Source organism: Symphodus melops (genome assembly GCF_947650265.1).
Source record: "Symphodus melops genome assembly, chromosome: 9".
Lineage (NCBI taxonomy): Eukaryota > Metazoa > Chordata > Actinopteri > Labriformes > Labridae > Symphodus > Symphodus melops.
In genome coordinates, this window is record NC_136699.1 from 15,981,171 (window position 1) to 16,002,135 (window position 20,965).

The window sequence follows — 20,965 nt, forward strand, 5'->3', positions numbered from 1 at the left end:
GCTGGTTACAAAAAAATAGCAGTCCTACTGCACAGATGTTCTTTGCTTCAACAAAAGGTTTGAAAACAAATGTCGCTTTTCACTAGTTCATTAGAGAGAGAAGAGTATTAAAACACCACAGCAGCGGTGTGTTTGACTTTATTTACGCCTAAGCAAGTCGATGGTCTTTTTTTTGTTCACGAAAGTTTAATAGTGTAAAGTTTTCCCTTTTGTGCCACCTTGATCCTTGTTTAGTATTATTGCATTATTGCAGCTCTGGGTTTATCAGGGCTGCGGAGCAGGACAAACACGGAAGTGTCGGATCACGCTGAGGATGGCGTTGCGTGCAGCTGGGACTCGTCTGAGACACATTCACGTAAACTGCTCCAAGGTAAAGTTTCAATCTACCAAGTACACTAAATATGTGTGACAACGTTGGAGCCCGCACAAGGGTGTTTTATAGATTTGAAATAGCTAAAATGGTTATCAGTCACAGTCAGTATAGACTTTCTCTAACAATCACTTTCAAGATGGCCTGTTATCAAATGTAATTTAGGCTGAAAGTTGATCTTAAGTACAACCAAAGAGAAAACGTCCATTCGCTCGGCTACAATATAAGTTTCATTTGCTGCACAATTCTCGACAGTTTCGATTTGTTTGAAGCTCTTAAGACACTTTTTCAACACACCGTGGCGCTGTTGACAGTGAATTCATTTACAATGCCTGCGGTAAATTTCGTTGTCAGCAGGTTGCAGGCTATTTTTTGTTGTTTTTATTTTGTTTTTCATTTGTAGATTGTCTCCATCCCAACACTTGTGGATGTCAAATTCAAAAGAACATGTCCAGTTGAAATAAGTCATCTGGACCACATGGTTCTGACTGTGAAGAGTGTGCCAGACACTGTCCGCTTTTATACCTCTGTCTTTGGCATGGAGGTAATCACGTTCAAGGTATGCAAGGTGCTTTATTATGATTATTATTATCAGGTCAGCAGTATAGTTAAAAAGTATATTAAACGTATATAGATTCAGTGCTTATAATGATCACTTTGTTTACTAGTTGTAGTTTGTGTAATGTCTTTTTATTTTCCATTTATTAGGTTCGAAGTGCACATGAGAAACTGAATTACCGCAGACTTAGTTACAGAGACCGTCCATTAGATGGCAGGCTTTCATCGTAAATCAAATGATCTCTTCACATGTGGAAGCTTCTAGTCTCTTTTTTTTAACACCCACATGTGATGCTCTCTTTGCATTTTCAAGGGAAACCGCAAGGCTCTGGGGTTTGGGCAGCAGAAATTTAACCTTCATCAGTTGGGTCAGGAGTTTGAGCCTAAAGCCAAGTATCCGACCTCAGGCTCTGCAGACCTTTGCCTCATCACCAAAACCCCTTTGGCTACAGTAGCTGAACATCTGAAGGTCCTTCACTCACGTCCTACACCTATTTTCTCTTGAATTTTAATGTAGTTTTAGAATTTGTGAGGCTCTTAATTAAAAAACAAACAAACCTATTGACCTATATGAACTCTGTATGTCTAATTTTGTTGCCAGAGAAATGATGTGTGGGTTTTTGTCATCTGGGCTCCTCTGCAGGTCTGTGGAGTGGACATAGAAGAGGGTCCAGTGGAAAGGACCGGAGCTGTGGGGACCATCATCTCTTTATACTTTAGAGATCCAGACCACAATCTCATTGAAGTGTCAAACTATACCAATCCATCATCAGAGTGATCTTGATGATGAAGACTTCTTTAGCCTTGTTTATCAATTTACATCTTGGCAACAATTGCTCTAACTGTATCCAGTGGTCCCATTCTGCAGTGTAATATAACATGTTGGTTTCAGACCATGTTAACTGAAACCACCTGCACTATTTTCATCCTTGGACTGACAACATCAGTTGGCTAGACAGAGAAGCTGTTCCTGTGCAGTTTTGCTGACCAGTGGTGGCTATTTCATTAATGCATGAAGAGGCTGTTGTAACACCCTAAATTTAGGATGGAAAGTGGAAAATCACACATTTGCACCAGTGAATTATATTGTCTTTTGTTTTTTGTAAACTGAACACTTGAACACTTGAACACTCAGTGTTTATTAATCCCAAAATAAAAGGTGCTTCCATGTCCTAATTGCTCTCTATTTTCTGCATTAAGACTTTCTGTAACTATTTAGACTGTGACATAGCATGCCTTAATTTCTTTTTATTATTACCTACGCTGTTATTTGTTAGTTGGTTGTAATTACATGATAAAAAAAGAAAAAAATCTGTTTATAATACTAATTCCTCACGTAGTTAATTGTTTTATACAATATGCTGTATACAGCGCACAGATAAGCAAGTCCGAAGAGACTTAACCCTAGCAGGTTAAGAAGAGGTCTGACACATGAAGACTTGTAAAACGATCTCATTAACAAACAAACAGAATAAGTATGCATGTTATGTAAGTGCAAGTACGCATGTTAAGCTGAATTCAAATGTTTGTATTTGATCACTTTAGATTTGAATGTTTGTAGTTTTTCTATGGGTATGTTAAGAGTTTTCATGGTGGTCATTAAAAATGAGTTTCCTAGGGAAGTGCTAATTCACAATAAATACATTGCAAATGTTTACATTTATTGCAAGAAACCGAGAAAAACCTTTCACTTACTGCTTCGTAGTTGGCATGGATTTTACCCTTTGAATAGAGGTAAAAGTATGTATAACAGCCATGCTCTCACATGTTAGTGCAGTCAGCTACCCAACAGAGGGACATAGAAACTGTGAGGTTCAGGTAACATTGGTTTATCCCATTTTATTCATTCATTTCAACTGTGTCATTGCACATCACAGTTTGTTTCTCTTTTTTTTCTGACCCATTTTTATTGATTTTTAAACATTGTCATTTACAATAAGTAAAAAACAAAATGTGGTTTCTTCAACAGCCGACAAATATAAAGGAGAGAGAAATCATACCGTATATGTCACATAACCCTTTATACAAAACGTATCAAAAGTGATGAAGACAGCAGACAAAAGTGGCAAACAGACTGAGTCGTGTGTCTCCTGGATTGTCACAACGCAGAAAGTATACGAATAAGTAAAGATTAATGGCTATGGGGTGAGCAAAGAAAAGACCCCCCCCCCCTCCATATATCCCCTACCCTACTCTACTCCAACCTCCCTCTCCACCCACCCAACACTCCCTCCCCAGACCAAGCACAACAAACAAAACAAAAAGATAAATCCCAACAAAGATTTTCGAGTTTAGATGGCGTCTGTCCAACACGCCACATTATCTGTTTTAGTGTGGTGCGTTTCTGCTCTCCAGCTGGCAACATCTATAAAATCCAACAGCCAGTTCTGTTTTGAAAGTGAATGGGGAGACCTCTATCTAGCTTTAAGTCTTTCAGCAGTGGTGAGGCCAGCCAGGAAAGTATGTTTATGTTTAATGGAGAGCTCAAAGTTAGAGGTGTCATGGAGCAGGAGAGTATTCAGTGAGAACAGAATGGGTTTGAACAATATACTGTATAAGATTGAAACTTTCCTTCAGAAATATCTCTTATAACTTCCTGTTTTATTCACATGTAGAGATACACACTTGAGCACTGCCTATCACTATAAAGAAGTAGTCTTTAGATATATTTTCTTTCCAAGACGTGAATTTTAATGCCTTCAGTCTAAACTTATTTAGACTGTTTTTTCCAAAATGCAAAAAGAGCCATAGATGCCTTTTTACTGTCCCCTATACATTCCCACCATATCAACATTAAAGCATACGTCATACGTCAGTTTAAAGATTCCACGACATGTCTCTGTTTCCTGACTGTAATCCTTAACACTAGACCTTAGTGGCACCAATAGATAACAGCCTGTATTGTCACTTAAGCATCGTGGTATGGGAAAATCCAATCTGTGTCAATGCAGTATACATGCAAGGAAAGCTGTACAGTAGTTTAAGATTAAGTTGCATTACCATTGTGTTTTTCTATTTACTGGGTGGAAAGAGTAACAAAAGAGTATGTCACGTGTTCTTCTTCATTGTTGTTAGTGTGCATTCAAGTACCTCCTCCTTTTAACATCATGGGGATATTTTTAGCTGCTTTCGTCTCATTTGCTGTGTTTGTCATCACAATCTTCCTTTCAAGAAAAACCTTGATGCAGGTACTGCAGGAAAACAGTCCAGAAATAGCAATGACGTTTGTAGACTAATTGTGTTTTCAATATTCAGCTTCTCCATTAGAAAAAGATCGATTAGTCTTCAAGAAAGATTTAGATGGAGTTCTACTCACTGACAAGATTCATTTGATTCTATTTTTCAGGTACAGGCTTTTAGCTTGATAGGAATTTGTACTAACAGTCCTTAAAATGATCCCTAAGTGGTGCCTGATTGACCGGCTTGCCACAGAAAATCATTTTTGGCCGTGATCAGTGACTGCCTGCTTCTCAAATATATTCAATTCTGTGCCAATCTCAGATATACACGAGCTGCACAGTTCATGCCATGCCCACAGTGAATAGAAACACAGTGAGGTTCCCATCAGCAGAGTAATGCATTGATTTACTTGAGGATAAACATTACCTCACTTGTGCACACAAGATAATATTCCTCGACAGTTCCTGTTCCTAAAGTCTAAAAGAGATTTTTTTTTAAACTTTCCACATTGAGTTTATTGGATAAAACAGCATCAGGCAGTTTCAGCGTAATTCCTTTGGTATATTTTAAAGACTGTCTAAATACTTTGCCTTTGTTTCATGACATAGGTAAATGTGAACCAAAGTAACAACTTTAAAATAATATTTTTCTCATGAGACCCCCAAAATGTTTATCTCTTAATGTGATAAAACACAACACTTATGTTGACTTATGTTAATCCATTGTATTCATCCAGAACTTTCTTCACTGATATAAAGCAATCATCAACACTTTGCTGCACTAAAACTACTTTTTCTTATCAATTGACAATGCTTACATCTAGATGTGCTCCAGGTTACTCTGAATTAGCGGCATATAAACAATTGCCACAAACAGGAATCTCACACATCTACTCTTGTAATCCAGAAGACCTTACATAGTTGCAACCTGACCTGTAGATATTTGTGTGAACCTTCTTCTTTATTTAAATCTCTGGCCATGGAAGTTAATCATAACTTTTAAAGGTCAAATTGTTTTATCCCAAACTTTGCAGGGCTGCCTGTTGACTTTGTTTCATTTTTTCCAGAGAGACCCAGACAGCTCAATAAATGTTTTTTTTCTCATGAACTTTATGCACTGTTATTATAAAATGCACTTCTTTTTGCGATTGAAAAACAAACGCAGTCCTACCTCAGACTGTTTTCTGATGCTACACTAAACAGAACAGTTGCATGAAACAGGCCCCCTGTGTTTCCCGACAGCTGTCTCCTTCCTCCTGGGCAGACTCTTACCAAACATTAACTTAAGGACCACAGGCTGGAATGAGGAAAGGAGCTTCCTTTTCCCAGCAGTACATCCAAATTGTCAACTCTTGTGGACCCCTCTCCAAATCCACACCTTTGAGATCATAAGCATCTCATTGAAGCTTTGTAGGCATTGCAGTTACTATTTAACTTTTTATACTCTGGACTTGTTGTTCTTGTCTGAACTGAAGGACACACCAATGTTTGTTCTTCATGGAAACCTGTCTGCAAACATCCACTGAGTTACCAGCAGAGATTAATCTAATTATAGAATAATGTGCCTCTCCTTGGGATTTCATTCATCACTTGTTCACAAAACATTTCTCCTGGGAAACCTAGCAGCGCTTTTTTTAAGGTGTGTTTAAGAACTTACAGGAAAGGAGGTCAGTTATTTCAAATACAAGGAGGAGAAACAGTGTTTTTAAGAGTTTTTATTCAAACAAACCAAAAGTGCAATCAGAATTTGTACATAAGAGTAACAACATGTCTTGGACAACACATTAAGAAACACATAAATACAATTTTAAACACATTCAACAATCCATTATCTGCAACAGAGCAAACACAGTATAACGTCCATGATTTTGACAACATTAAATATGTCTCAAATTTAAATTGAACTAGTTGTCCTTCATTTTCCTTCCTTCCTATTTCACTGACTATCCTTTTACAATTCCCAGTGTCTTCTTGAAATTAAATCAAATAGAATAAATAAGTACAACAATTCAGCAGAATAGATTCATTAAATCATTCCTTAATTTGCTCATACGCTTTACTGTACTTGTCAGTACAGAAATTGCACATCATAAAAAAACATCTCTTTACAGTATAGTGTCCTATAGCAGCTTCTCGTGTACTACTATACGTGCTATTTTTATGTTAACATCTCTTCCTTTACTTGCATCATTTTACATGCACATGTTTCCAGCTTAAATGCATGCAGTATTTAAATTTGCAATAATGGTTTGAACATTTACAATAATGAACATTTATTGTGTTTTGGTGTGTGTCTGGATTCATTGCAGCTGTGAGAGAAGGGCCCTGCAGTCCCTGAGTCTGTCCAGTTCCTCCACCTCTTCAATCAGCCTCTCTACCTTCCCTGATGGAAGAACCGTACCTGCGTTGTTTCTAAACTTCTTCCTCAGGCTCTCATTGGTCAGAGGGTTACGCCAGTGACCATAGAAGGTGTCACAACGTCCCTTCAGAACGTCTCCACCAACAAGAGTCACTTGCACTTCGCCGTACATGCAATTGAAGTTAGCTTGGTTGTCTTGGGGATGCTCCACGCGAACACGGCTCAGCAAAGCGTGAAGGTCAGGGCGACTGATGGCAGAAGGTGTGAAGGACTCAACAGTCACCTCTCCATCCAGCAGCGCACTGCAGGCATTGAACTGGAAGGAGTGGCGTGCTTCATGCTCAGAGTCAGGAAAAGGCCTGTTGATGTACTTTGATTTGGGGACTCTGAGCAGGATGTCCTGGACTTGAGCTGGAGAAATAGTGCCAGGACCAAACCCAACGAGAAGCTTATGGACTGAGGCTGCAGCATCAGCCACCCAGTGCATCCCCAAATGGGCAGGGAAGCGCTTGAAGCCCATGTCCTGCTCCTCTAATAGGAACATATGGCCATCATTATTGGGGGACTGTAATGACTGTGGCTCATAGTCTTCATAAAAAGCATTGAAGCCAGCAACCCCAGAGACAGCATCCAGGACCAGAGGACTTGCCTCAAGACCTCTAGAGGCCAAAATAGCAGCCTCCAATCCTAAACGTGATGCATTCCCAATGTGAAGGGGTTTGGACTGAGTGGCAGCATTAGCCATTGGAGCGCCTGATAGAGAAGCAGCTATTGCCAGTGCATGACTGCACTGAAAGGGATCCAAAGAAAGAAGGCTTGCACAGGCAGCTGCACTTCCCATGGTCCCCACCACACTGGGAGGGTGAAACCTGGTGGTTGAAGAAACAGAGAGGCTTTGGTCAGTTGCTGTGGAAAATGTCCTGCATGCAAATAACTAAGGCTCCTGTGTGTGAAGTTGTTCCTCTCTCTCTTTTATATAACATGTAGAGACGCCTTTTTTATTGGATATTTCAGTATCAGATAAACAAGCAAATAATGTGGTCTGTCCTTTTTACTTGGTGTAGACACTTGCCAAATGGAGACCCGCGTGATTGCTAATTGCCACATTGCTAATAGGGCTAACACTATCCACAGAGACTCTGCTGTCCCTGTGATGAACATAATAACACACCTTTCACAGCTCATTGACACCACTAAGCTGCTGCATAGTAAGGCAGCAGCCTCCCTGTAAACTACTGTAGAGATCATCAGGCTCACACATTGGTTTCCTTAGACCCAAGTGGACACTAGTTGTATTTATTGAAAATAATTGTAACAATCAAGTTATAACTTGATGCGATGCAGTTAAGTGTATAAAACCTACAGCAACATTCAAAGCCAATTATTGACACTATGGGTGCTCACCTTTTTGGGATGTTCTGGGCCTCATTAGAGAACCTCATCAGTCGGCCCTGGATCTCAATGCCGACATTGAATGCCAGCAGGAAGTCCAAACCACTAGGTTTGCTGTTAGGAGGCATCATGTCGCTTAGTGCTAACACAGCAGGAAGGACGGCTCCTGAGGGGTGAGTAGCAGGGTGCCATGTATCATCAAAGTCCATGGAGTGAGTCTGCAGAATTACAAAAAAAACAACACATTTTCAACAATCAACTTGTAGAGACTAACACATATTTCACTTAATATTTAATAGATTTTCATGAATCCAGTAAGAACATGTCCTTCATGCCTCATTAAATAAAACAGGAACATCTTTGCAACATGGAAAATTCCCCTGTCCCTTTTTATATACCAGGCTGAAAAAAGCAGCTTGCAAAAAATGAGTCAAACAATGTTTGCAGACTTATTGCTGAATGTGTCTTTGGAAGATTAATGTGAGGTCATTTCACTATTTTCATCCATGTCTCCTGTGCAATCAACTGCCTAGACTGTACTAAGGACTGTACTACATTTCTAATTGTCAGGTGTAATGGGGACTATCATGAACAATCTTTTCCACCAAAACAAACTCACCGCCACTCCGTTAACAAAAGCTGCCAGTGTCGGAGAGAGCCTCGTACCCCTGCGTCCATACACAGTGCTGATGTCATCAGGAGCGTACATGTGCTGGAAGGGACCAAGAAAGAGAGAGGTAAACACAAGCCCTTGTCAGATGACGGTTTACATGCAGCCTTATTTTATTTTTTTGTTAAAATAAATTTTTTCACTCTCAAAAGACAAATATTTTGAGACGGCTACCAAACAAATAAAAACAAGCCTGTTCCCAAGTAAGGCTCTTTATGATGAAACTTTGAATTAAAATAATCCGATTTTTCCTCTATCTCATCACTTTGAATACAGCTGTTGACTCATGAGTTTATGTAAGGTCAAACAGCCGCTTTCATCGGTCTAATTGCCTCATATCAGATTAGACCTTTACAGAGTTTTTTTCTCTCCTTGCGCCTCACCTGGCAGTGCTGCAGGGCCAGCTCAAACACCTCTGTTGTGCTGCCAAGCAGGCCAACTCCAATGCTGTCCAGCACCATCCTTTTGCTGCGGTGGAGAACCAGAGAGGACAGGTGCTGAGGCTTCACTTCACTGATGAACCTCCCAAAGCTGGCTGTGACTGTCTCCTCTGGGGCTGGACGCTTTACAACTGCAGGGGGGAAAGAGAAAGTGAGGAGTGATTAATGAAGAAATCTTCAGCAGAGAGAAACATGTCTCCTTTGTTATGAAAAAATGATTAAGTTACGTTGAAAAGTTAAGTTTACCTTCTACTGCAGACTTGTGCAGACCCCTGAGAGCAAATACTGGTCTGATGGATTTCTGCAGGATAAAAAGCAGAATGTGTTTAAAACTGTTAATAAACACAGTGTTCTATATTACATTACTACATATTAGTTTTTTAATCACAAATCCTCTTCAGGTTTATAAACCACACAGTGCTATACTTCCTTGAGTTGTCAGCGTCATGTCTCATTAAATCTTCTCTGTACTTCTTTTGACAGAGCGTTTGTGCTGCTGAGGAGGTGCTCTAACAGGTGTACAGTGTGTGCCATGTGCCTAATATCAGCTAAGACAAGAGGGTGCTTTATTATCCCCCACCATTAACTGACAAAAACCAGACGTGGCGCACACTATATTATAGTTTAGTCTTTTTTTTTTCAAAAGAGTTTAGGCATAAAAAGCTATTTACTTGTGTTAAAAGAAAATAAGGAAGATGTATGTCCATTCATATCATTTAGTATTGTTTTCATTAACATTATAATTTTAACTAAAAAAAACAGAAACTTAAATGTTTACCTGTAGTTTGGAGATCATGGCTTCAATCTCTTGCTTCTCCTCTTTTTTCTTTCTTCTGGGTTTATGCAGTCAACAGCTTCTGATGGATGCTGATACTTTTCAGGTAAGAGTTCACTTGCTTTATATAGCCCAGGACTCATAAAGGCTGATGATGCCAACCTGGGAGGAACAGGGAAACACAAAAATAACCTCAACAAAAAAATGTATCAGATGAAGTGGAGGAATTTCCATGATGGTAATTGTGTACACTGTCATAAACTACATCACCATCCTCAGAAGAGGAGGAGTCGCTCTATATTGTATAAGGTGAGGAGAAGAAAATTCACCTCTCAGGTTGCAGGTACAAAGACTAGATGGGGGAATTTTTTTTACAACTCCACCTACAACATCTACTCAAGCCTTATTTATATCAAAGCTTTAACCCTGCTTTAGAACAACAGTTCACCTGTAAGAGCAACTTCCCCAGGTAAGACTTATTAAGTTTGTTATTAGTTAGCAATAATACTTTATTATGTGTCCATTGTAACAAAATAAAGTAGTTGTGAATAATTTATTTTCACATGTTCAAAGACTCTAAAGTTGCTCTATAACTAAAGAAAAAAGTTAGACTTTTTCCTAAGATTAAAAGAAAATTCTCAAATGCCAAACCTGATAATATCTATGAAAATGAAGAACAGTATCTGTCTTTTGGAGTTGAATCAGTGAATATTGTTTTTAAAATATTCACTTAAGCTTAAATATTCCAGTCACAGCAGCAAAGTTAAAAACAGCCTCTCTTTGTCTCTCTCTGGACGATTACTCAGCTACAGATGGCCAGCCCACTAATGACTGGGCAGGCCCACAGACTCTCAGTTTACTGTAAATGTTCAGGGAAATTGAAACAGAAAATAACCTGAATATATTTGATTGATATTAAAGTTCATTTGGCATTTGCTTTCAGTTTTTGGTTGTTCATGTTGAACAACACTCTACAATAAGGGAGAAAATAAACATTTTTTTCTGCAACTTTCTGAGGTTTTAAGAAAGTAAAATTGTAGTTTTCTGCTTTGTCTATATAACGTGTTCGAAACAAAGTGACCTATAGTTTACCTCTACTTTGACACATACATTATTACAATTCATGATATATTCCCACTTCATTGTTTTTTTAGATGGGTGTTACTATGAGATTAAATGAAAAATTAGAGGTTTAAAAGCTTATGGATCGATTGTTTGAGTGATTTGTTTATTTGTTTTAGTGAAATTGAAGTTTGACACAAAAGACATAATGTCAACACCAGATGGTTTCCCAGCCAGTTTCTATGGAGAACCAGGAGTATTGGGTATGTTATCCAATGGGATCAGTGCGTTCCTCGTTCTTCTGCAAAACTTCCATACAGCACATACTGGCAACGCACCAGTAGGAGTAGAGAACATCCTTGCAGGTAAAATTGTACCCAAAAATCAGCAAAATAATACATTTACATATTTTTTTAATAATTTGAATTATATTTCTGATCCAATAGGTGTTCATCTCATCCTGATTGGTGGCATTTGTCAACTGGTGGCTGGACTGCTCTCCTTTAGAAAATACGATCACCTGAGTGGAACCGCCTTCATTGGCTACGCTGCTCTTTGGGGCAGTTACGGAGCCACCAGAATCTACTTTGGTGCATTTCCAAAAACTCCAACAGTATCATCAATGACTTTTAACAATTTGTCCCTGTCAAATGACACCATGTTCAACATGTCTTCTAATGCCACCACCGAGATTCCTGTTAGCTATTTAAGCCAGTCTATTGAAGAGTCTGCCATCGCCGGTCTGGTCCCATATATCCTCCTTTCATTTGTCCTTGCGTTCTGCTCTGCCACTGTCAACTACATTATGCCTTTTGTATTTGGTGCCATCACTTTCACCTTGGTTTTTGAAGCAGTGAGCCTGGTATCCAGCTCCTGGGCTCTTGTGGTTTCTGGTGTTTTGGAGTTGCTGATTTTGTTTTTTGCCATCTATGGTTCAGCTGCACTGCTCCTAAAAGGTCTGACTCAACGTCTTATCCTCAAAGGCTTCGGTACCCCCCTCTTTAACGTTCTCCTGCTTGGGACCACCAGTTCAGCTAGTGCAAAGAGCACTGGCCAGGAGAAGAAGAAAAACACCAAATATGCCGAGCCCATGGCTTTGGGTTTCTTCTGTGACACTGTTTCCGCATTCATTTTTGCTTTCTACAGCTTCGGGTACATGAAGTCTTTTGGTGTGGGTGCTGCATGGGTCTCAATCATCTCAGTTGCTCAGCTGTTCTCCAGCTACTATGCTAATTTACGCCAAGACTGCTACCACATTACTAAATTTGGCCTACATGCCACATACTGGCTGATCAAGGCTTGGGAAGAGTTTGTGATATCTGTTCTGCTTGACACGGACAGCAAAGTAGTCTCAGGGAGGGAAACAATGGTGGGAAATTGGTTCTTTGTGATGGCAGGTTTGGTGCTTTGTGTGGGAAGTTTGACCACAGATGTCCTTGAGCTGATCCACAACATGCTGTTTGTCCTGCTCACAGTCTCAACAATCCCCCAGATCCCCCTCAAGGGATACTATATCTTCTTTGGCGTAGCTTCCTCTTTGTTCACTGCAGCCTCCCTGTATGGTACCTTCTCCCGTCTTATCAACACCATAGCAGAGAAGTCTCTGATCCCTGTAGGACCACAGCCTGTCTCCGCTGACCGGTTCAAGAAGTCATTGGGTTGCATCAAAGTCAAGACGAGTGACCTCAAGGTCCCAAAAGACCAGGATTCAGATGCCTTGTTCTACACTTTAAATGGGGTTGCAGCTCTATCAGCTCTTCATGCAAGTTCAGCGAGTAGTAATCCCACTTTTCTCCATCTGACCGTACCCTGGGTCCTCATCTCTGGAGCCATCATGCAAGTCTATGTCAGCCGGCTGCAGCTCACAGGAAGGGGACGCTTTGGTTCAGTCATCTCATCAATCTATGTGGCTGTATGGGCAACCTGGACCTGGTTTAGGTTTGCAGGTATTTATTTATTTTTGTTTATTTGTTTATTTGAGAAGTTGTAATTCTGGTATGTTCATATTAATCTTTTTAAACTGACACTTTTGCAGAATAAAATACACAAAAATCTAATCAGAGTTTTTATCTTTTAGGCGACCTGCTTCAACATTCCCCAGAGACAGCCTATGCTTTTACAGCAGGAGCCGTCGCTCTGCTGGTCATTAATGCTTTCCTTGTGCTGATTGGTAAGATAGAGCATATTTTTAACTGAATAATCATCAATCATCAATCTGGTCAATCATTTTGTGAACCTCTTCTGTTCTTCTTCCTTGTGTCAGCTGCCTATAGGAACCTGGTTTTGCTGTTTGTAACAGCAGTGATGGAGGTGGTCCTGGTGTGTTTCCTGCTTTCTACACTGCAACGACTACCATATGAACTAGAGAGTAGGTTTATACAATGCGCCACATTTTCATTTATTGAATCTAAATTCTGACTAATTGTAAATTAAAATGATATTTTTGACCTTTCAATTTATCATGTATCAAATTCTTAAAATCTCTTTTTCACAGTGGCCATGCTTGCACTATTTTCAATCATTTGTATATATGGAGCTCTGGCTTCACTGCTGAACTGCATCTTCTCCCAGAGACTGCTGCCTATTGGTCCTCCACTAATCAAGGTAACCTTGCACTTTTGTACCAATTTCTATATTCATCTGTTATTATTATTATTATTATTTTAATAACTTTCCTCTCTCTGTGACCTTTCTCAGGAGGAGAAGCAGGTTTTAGCTGCAGAACTTCCCTGTCCTGTGGCTAACTCTCGACTCACTAGCAGTCTTTTGAAGATTGCCGGCCTCCTGGAAGAGGGAGGCGTGTGTGGTATTCCAACTGACACTGTGTATGCGCTTGCTGCCTCCTGCAAGAATCCTCAAGCTATCGAAAAAATCTACAACATTAAAGTAAGAAATAAAGTAATCTAGAACATGATGTTATTGTAAAACATAAAAGGGCATAAATAATTAAATCTACTTTCACAATTATGTATGTGATATGAAAGTCATCAACCTGCTATCTATTAAATGATCCAGGACAGACCAGCAGAGAAGCCCATCTGTATTTGCATCTCTAATGTGGAGCAGCTGGTGGCAGCCAAGCCTCCCTTTAGTCCGCTGCTGTGGGAGTTTATGAGGAATGTTTATCCAGGAGGCATCAGCTGCATTGTCAGTAAAGGAGACTGGCTCTTCAGACTGGGTAAACTTTTCTCAACTGTGTAAATGCTGAATAACTTTTTACAAGTATTTCATTCTATTTGAATTAATTATCAGTTATTAGTAGTGACCACCTGATTCATGTTGTGTAGGAGTTGGACCAGCTTATGACAGAGTAGGCACCAGTGATAGCATCATGATCCGTGTCCCTGACCACACCGTGACTGGCCACCTGTGCGACATCACCGGACCCCTTGCTATTACCTCAGCGAATCCCAGCGGAGAGCCGGACAGCACCCACCACAGCATGGTCATCAGGTGGGTGCCTTAAAAAAAAACAACTCGTAACCTTCTCATACGTACTACCACAAAGTGAATCAAGCAACAGAGAGATTTACAAACTCTCACAGTGCAGCAGAATGATTTGAATAACAGTGATATTTTTTTAAACACAAGCAGCATTTTAAATTGTGGCAACTACACAAACATTTACTAATACACTTTCTTTTTTGCCACAGTCGACTGGGACACAAGATCCAGGGTGTTCTGTGTGATGGAGACTCAAATGAAGTTGTTGCTTCCACTGTGGTCAACTGCCTGAAGATTGATGAAGGTAGAATACCACACTATTCATTACAAATCTTCTCTTTTTTGTACATTTTAAAAGGTTAATTGTTTCTCAAGTTTGTCATCTTCTTTCCACAGGGACCATCACCATTGTGAGAGAAGGCTGTGTCCCTGCAGTAAAAGTGCGACAGATCTTTGACAGAGTGAAAGCCACTATGCCTTAAAAAAATAAAAAGCTTTTACAGCTCCTCCCTTTCCTATGAAAAATCTCACAGAAGCTCTTTGAACAATATGAGAAAGACAAAGCAAAGAGGTAGAGAGTAGCTGGTTGTAAAAATTGTGGATGTCTTCTCAAGTGTAACTTATCTGCTTAGCTCTATCATTCAGGCAAACATAATCAACTGTATGAACTTTCTTGTTTGTTTGTTTGTTTTTTACTGTATATGAGAATAGAATTAGAATTTTCTAGAAAAGAATATTTGAATATCCTCCTGGAATTATCTATTATTGTTCATTATTTCATTTGGTGTTTAAACACATGTAAATAAACCAGAGATAGTATGTCGACCTGAATTTCTGATTTATTTATTTTTTACCCAAAGGATGTACCAAATGTATTTTAAACTCACTGTTCATTAGCTGTTGGAAAATAATAAAAATGAAAATAAACAATTAACAGATGTTGTTTAACATTTGTTTCCTAAAAGGGAATACCAGTTCATAGGTATAGAAATGCTCTGTCAGTTAAAGACATGCATTGATATGATTTGTAGCAGTAAATATAAAAATACTTTAATGAATATACGTACGTATGTGCAGTTAAGGATGTGTGAAGCTATACTTCTTGGAGAACTGCTGTTACCTGTAATGAACTGATCATTGTGTGCAGGGAACTATTCTGGGAGTGTAGTTCTACAGGGGTAATGCAACAATACAGTGTGAGTCCTTTAGCAGCTTATGGTCCCAGACCATCAAGAGCTTTATAAGACTCAAAGGATTTTTAATTCTATTCTCAATTTCACAGGGACCCACTTTAAAGAAGTTCTTATAGCTTGATCTCTTCTCCTAGTTCAGCTGAAGAGTCTTTAGAGACTTATTTGGGCAGCCTGATTGAAGAGAATTTCATTGACAGTCATTTTTACTAACTTTACAAATACAATATAAATTAACATGTTGAAAAATTGGCTTTGTCTTTACAAACGTACTGTGTGTTGACCTTAATGTTGTTCCATCATTTGGACTCAATAAATAATGAAGCTTTCTTCATTAATATGTAAATAAAAGTTCAAGTAATGCTAGGAGAGGTTAGAATCAGCAGGTTTCTTCTCTTTTTTGATGTTTTATTGTGGGTGTGGAGAACAGAAATTCTTCAAATAGTAAGTATTTTAAAAAGGACGCAACATTTTCAGGCCTTTTTTAAAACTCAGTTAAGGAGCAATATACTTATAAATGTCAAATAACGTTTTGTATTCCAAATCTTATTAATTTCACACATACAAAACCTCAGACTTGTACTGAGACTCACTATACTTAGATACTTAATGCTAATCATTGCTCCTTTATTTTCTGGGCACTTTAATGACTCAACCTCAACCTCACGACTGTTTAATGTCTGTTCTCACACCTCTGGCACCACCTCCACCTCAAACACCACTGTACATGCACAAACAGCACAAACTTCTAGAAGGTCAGCACTTTGTTTCTGAGGCTCCTTAACTGTTTACAGGTCTGTAAAGGTCTGTACTGCAACTGGATGCCTTGAATTTCCCTCGGGATCAATAAAGTATCTATCTATCTATCTATCTATCTATCTATCTATCTATCTATCTATCTATCTATCTATCTATCTATCTATCTATCTATCTATCTATCTATCTATCTATCTATCTATCTATCTATCTATCTATCTATCTATCTATCTATCTATCTATCTATCTATCTCTCTCTCTCTCTCTCTCTCTCTCTCTCTCTCTCTCTCTCTCTCTCTCTCTCTCTCTGTCTCTCTCTCTCTCTCTCTCTCTCTCTCTCTCGACATTTTCCTGGAATTATGCATCTAGCTCTTCGATGAAAGTTTCACCCTCTGTTCAGTGCTTTAGATACACAATAGGTCACCATGGCAATCATAAAAAAGCTTCACATTAAAGGCCAATTACTGTTGAATAATAGGTCTATTAGTTATGAACATTGCTTAGTGTTTAATTGTTCTTTGTTCTTAGTTTCATTGACGCGATGTTGTTGTGCAATAAAGGGTTATTCATTTGCTGTTTAGTTTCCTCGACAGTAATAGAATGAGTCAGGACATACTATCATACACCTTTGATTCTTTTTCCAGGACCTTTTCTGGAAGAGGTGGAGTTACACGGCGCTGCAGGTAATGTTTCATCGCCTACATCTCTTTGTTCTCTGAACTTTGTAAACTTGATGGGAGGTTTGCAAACAAAGCACTATCCACTGTAATTGCCTCATACTTTTTTATGAAGACAAAGAAATGTATCATGAAAAGAAGACCAACTATCTGTCCCACATGGCTCTCGATAGCTTGGACTACATTTTTTTTCCAAAAAGTACGAATTTTAATTCCTAAGATCCTTTTCTGAAACTTGCTCAAAGAGGAATAAAGATTAACCCCACAGACTTCCCTTTAAATCATTTGGATTTATGCTGAAATGTCCATGACCTTGTCCTATTCATATTAAAATCAGAATAGCTGTTTTTACGAAATGATATACATATCTAGAAGAAATATATGATGAAGTTCTTTATTCTTTTAACAAATAACAGATATAAAAGACAAATTATGAATGAACCTGTTCAACCGTTATATTGGACTTTAAAGAGGCATTCAATTGTTGATAAATGACTCATAAAGAAAATAAATTGTCATAAATGACTGTCCTGAAGTCAGGGGGGTCAAAGCCCTGAAACACATCAGGAAACAGTTTCCAAATGAAAGAGCAGATTGTCTCGTCACACTTATGATCACATCTTAATGTAACCTGATGGCACATGTCCACATAAATACCTGTGATCTGAGCCCCGGAGGTCAGAAAGAGCCAGGACGCATTTTAAGAATAGACAGCAACGTGAATATCAAAAGCATGTGTCATAGTAGCAGGAAACAATGTGTGTTTGTTTCTTTAAAACCGTCAATGGAAGGCATTTGAAAGAGTTATACACGTCTCTAATGAATGTATTCATTTTGGCATCACGTTCTCAGTTACGTGTGTGAGTGACCCTAACCCTCCATCCATCTTTCATTTGACTCAGTCATTATGATAAATTTTGTATGTTTTCTCTTCATTGTGCATATTAGTCCAGACGACCCCCTGATTCACCTTCAGAGGCTGACGAAGGCAGCCAGAAATATGCTCATTGAGGAGATTTGAGTGGAAATTCAATTTGTATGCCATTTCTTTTCCAGCTAGGCTATTCCTTTTAATTGTAGGTGGAGGTCCCACCAACAGTTTCACATTTACATCCAATTAAATTCTATATTTAAGAGCAAATGAAGGTGCTGATGATAGATACAGATATTAATTAAATCAACATAGAAGGCTAATGGGTACCAATTAAAGAGAAAGCATAAATAAAACACATTTTTAGACTTTAAACAGGAACAATTGACGGATAAAGACGACAGTTAACTGTCAGCCCACAACAAGTGTTTGGAAAAAAGGCTCCCGGAGTTCGGCTGTATCTTTAGACTTGTTCCTGTTAAGATAATAGTTATTGTGATTACAAAACGATTTCTCCTTGAGTTTAATCTACAGGAACAAGGACAGGGAAAAAGATCAAGTGGAAGGAGCAGGAAGTGTTTTCAGAACGAAGTCAATGATTGAAAAGCACATTCTCAGTTTCATAACTCTTATCTCTGTATAAGTGACTAAATCTTCACTCCATCTCTAATCGGAGTCACTTAAAGTGATACAAATTGAATTTCTACTCAAATCTCCTCAATGAGCATGTTTCTGGCTGCCTTAGCCTCTGAGGAGCTCAGACACAACGCTTTACCTTCAATCTCACTTGAGTTAAATGTTCCTCACCTTGAAATTCATGCTATGGAGCCATCATGAAACCAATCAATTATATTTACTGTTCACCTAGTTTGCATGATACACACTTATTGATCACAGTAAGAATTAAACAGAGCTTAATTGAAGCTCAACAGTCACCCTCCTGTGACAGAGAAATCCTCGGATCTTGTGTTGAATGATCAGACATGTGGTTTGTAAAAACAGATTTCAGTGTGTCCATTAAGAGAGGATTGGTCAGCAGTTCAGTCCAAACATAATTGATTGAACATCTTCACAGGTTTCATTAAGACAAGGGTGATCATTTAAATAATATGTTGACTGAAAGCAGATATATTTAGTGTCATACTTTAAATTAAATAAACGTGTAATACTAAACAGTGTTCTGAAGTGGTGACATGTGAATTATCCTATCACATTTATTTTAAGTATGTTTATTGTTCATTTCACATTCACAGTACAAATGAGGATGGTTTAGAAAAACATATACAATTATCAATGATCCTGATCAAGCTTTAACTGGGCCTTTATAGAGGCATTCGGTTGTTTATGAATTACGGTACTCATCATAAATGACTGTCCTGAAGTCAGGCGTGTCAAAGCCCTGTCACAAAGATATTATTGTTGGCATGGAGACAACAAGATAACCAAGGAGGGAAACGTATAAGGAACCAGATTGCAAATGAAAGAGCAGATTGTCTAGTCACACTTATGATCACATCTTAATGTAACCTGATGGCACATGTCCACAAAAGAAGTCAGAAAGAGCCAGGACGCATTTTAAGAATAGACAGCAATGTGAATCTCAAAAGCATGTGTCATAGTAGCAGGAAACAATGTGTGTTTGTTTCTTTAAAACTGTCAATGGAAGGCATTTGAAAGAACTGTACATAACTGTTGATTATCTAATACAGCTGCACCCACCTGTTCTCTACGTGTGTGAGTGACCTCCTTTCATTTGACTCAGTCATTATGATAAACTTTGTATGTTTTCTCTTCATTGAGCATATGAGTCCAGACGACCCTCTGATTCACCTTCAGTGCAAAGTTCACCTCAGCTTGAAATTCATATACACACTGAGGCAGACTTTGGGGCCATTACTAAAACATGTTATTTCCAATCCTTCACCTTACAACTTATCAACATGATGAATACTGATAACAATAAGTGTAGAAACTGTTGATTATGTGATACATTTGCAGAGACCTACCTCCGTAACCACCGGCTCCAGCTGTTTGATGGAGGAGATCCACAGGGACATGGGTCGGTCCTGCACCTGTTTCTCCACGCTGAAAATGAGAGAATGATGAGTTTCAATCATTTGATGGATGCAGATAAGGCACCACTGATTATTAGGGAAACTCACTTGTATTTGACGACGTAAAAGACGAGAAAATGACTTTACGATCAGATAAATTAACAGCTGCGTATCTCTTAAATTAACCATGATTCCTTCAACATTTTCACCTGCAATCTGCTTGACGGACGAGGCCTTGCGGGCCGATACATGCGGACAGACATCTGCTCCTCTACCCACTCCGTTCAGCTTGACCAAAGGCTTTCCTAGGGGGATCTGCGGGCTCTGGAAGGTGCTGTTAAAAATGTCTTATCCACAGAAGTATTTTTAACAGTGTCATAGTCAATATGCCTTTAAAAAAGATAAATGAAATTGATAGAGTTGATGAAATCACAAAAGCAGGTTTTGCTTTAGGCCCCCCTTTCATAGATGAAATTATGTTCAAGCCCCCCTGTGTTCAGCCCAACATATGCACACAGCAAATCACGTTGGGGTATAGACTTTTTAATTTTGCTCTCACACACACAAATCTTATATCAAGAAATTGCATGGTGTTTCATATATATATATATATATGAAAAGCATGAAAAGAGAACACCCGAAGGGATGAATGTCAGAAATGTTTAAATTATTGCAAACTTCCCGTTTGGCCCGGTTGGTTCGTTCTGTTTGTGTGTGTGTTTTAATAAGAACTTTAACTTTCTTCTGTGTGTTCCTGACGATGATAACGATGATATGTGTGTGTGCGTGCATGTGTGTGTGTCTCTGGCCAGCTCCAGCCTCTCATCTGTGCTAATTTACTCTGGTGCTGCTCCCCAAATATGTCATTCCTCTATCGATAAGCCTCCAAACTACCCCACTACCACACCTCCTAACCCTAACCATACACACAGCTGCATGTACGCTGAAACACTTTCAAACACATCCTTTGATTAAAGCTCCTCCATCTTTAAGAATGTACTTGTGTTTAGAAAAAAAGAATTGCAACTTTAGTGTGACAAAAAAACTGAAAAAACACCAAGACCAGTTTACATATGAAACAATTAAAAGTGACACAAATACATTTACATAGAGGCTAACAACAAAGATTAAGTTGGACACATTTTCTTAAAATTGACTCTGATCTGAC

At 38.8% G+C, this 20,965-nt stretch overlaps 3 protein-coding genes across 4 annotated transcripts; 2 read left to right on the top strand and 1 right to left on the bottom strand.

The window, feature by feature from the left end:
- The first annotated feature begins 85 nt into the window (after positions 1-85).
- On the top strand, positions 86-2,033 carry glod5 (glyoxalase domain containing 5). Its single transcript, XM_079352138.1, has 4 exons — positions 86-370; positions 774-929; positions 1,242-1,397; positions 1,572-2,033. The coding sequence occupies exons 1-4, from the start codon at positions 314-316 to the stop codon at positions 1,704-1,706; spliced, it is 504 nt and encodes a 167-aa protein (XP_079208264.1). The 5' UTR covers positions 86-313; the 3' UTR covers positions 1,707-2,033.
- A 3,774-nt stretch (positions 2,034-5,807) lies between these two features.
- Positions 5,808-20,162, bottom strand: irg1l (immunoresponsive gene 1, like). 2 transcript variants are annotated; one of them, XM_079353115.1, is made up of 8 exons: positions 20,007-20,162; positions 19,750-19,828; positions 9,747-9,905; positions 9,215-9,269; positions 8,912-9,099; positions 8,478-8,570; positions 7,871-8,076; positions 5,808-7,335 (listed from the first exon to the last, which is right to left on the bottom strand). In XM_079353115.1, exons 3-8 carry the CDS (start codon positions 9,762-9,764, stop codon positions 6,408-6,410), a joined length of 1,488 nt encoding a protein of 495 aa, XP_079209241.1. In that variant the 5' UTR covers positions 9,765-9,905; positions 19,750-19,828; positions 20,007-20,162; the 3' UTR covers positions 5,808-6,407. The 2 variants fall into 2 exon arrangements, with proteins under 2 accessions (XP_079209241.1, XP_079209242.1); XM_079353116.1 differs by lacking the exons at positions 19,750-19,828; positions 20,007-20,162 and adding an exon at positions 14,075-14,185.
- LOC306829897 (uncharacterized protein) lies at positions 11,499-15,087 on the top strand. The gene is made up of 9 exons (XM_079353112.1): positions 11,499-12,751; positions 12,883-12,975; positions 13,069-13,173; positions 13,300-13,409; positions 13,503-13,691; positions 13,821-13,983; positions 14,093-14,258; positions 14,459-14,553; positions 14,646-15,087. The coding sequence occupies exons 1-9, from the start codon at positions 11,611-11,613 to the stop codon at positions 14,729-14,731; spliced, it is 2,148 nt and encodes a 715-aa protein (XP_079209238.1). The 5' UTR covers positions 11,499-11,610; the 3' UTR covers positions 14,732-15,087.
- Positions 20,163-20,965: the final 803 nt, after the last annotated feature.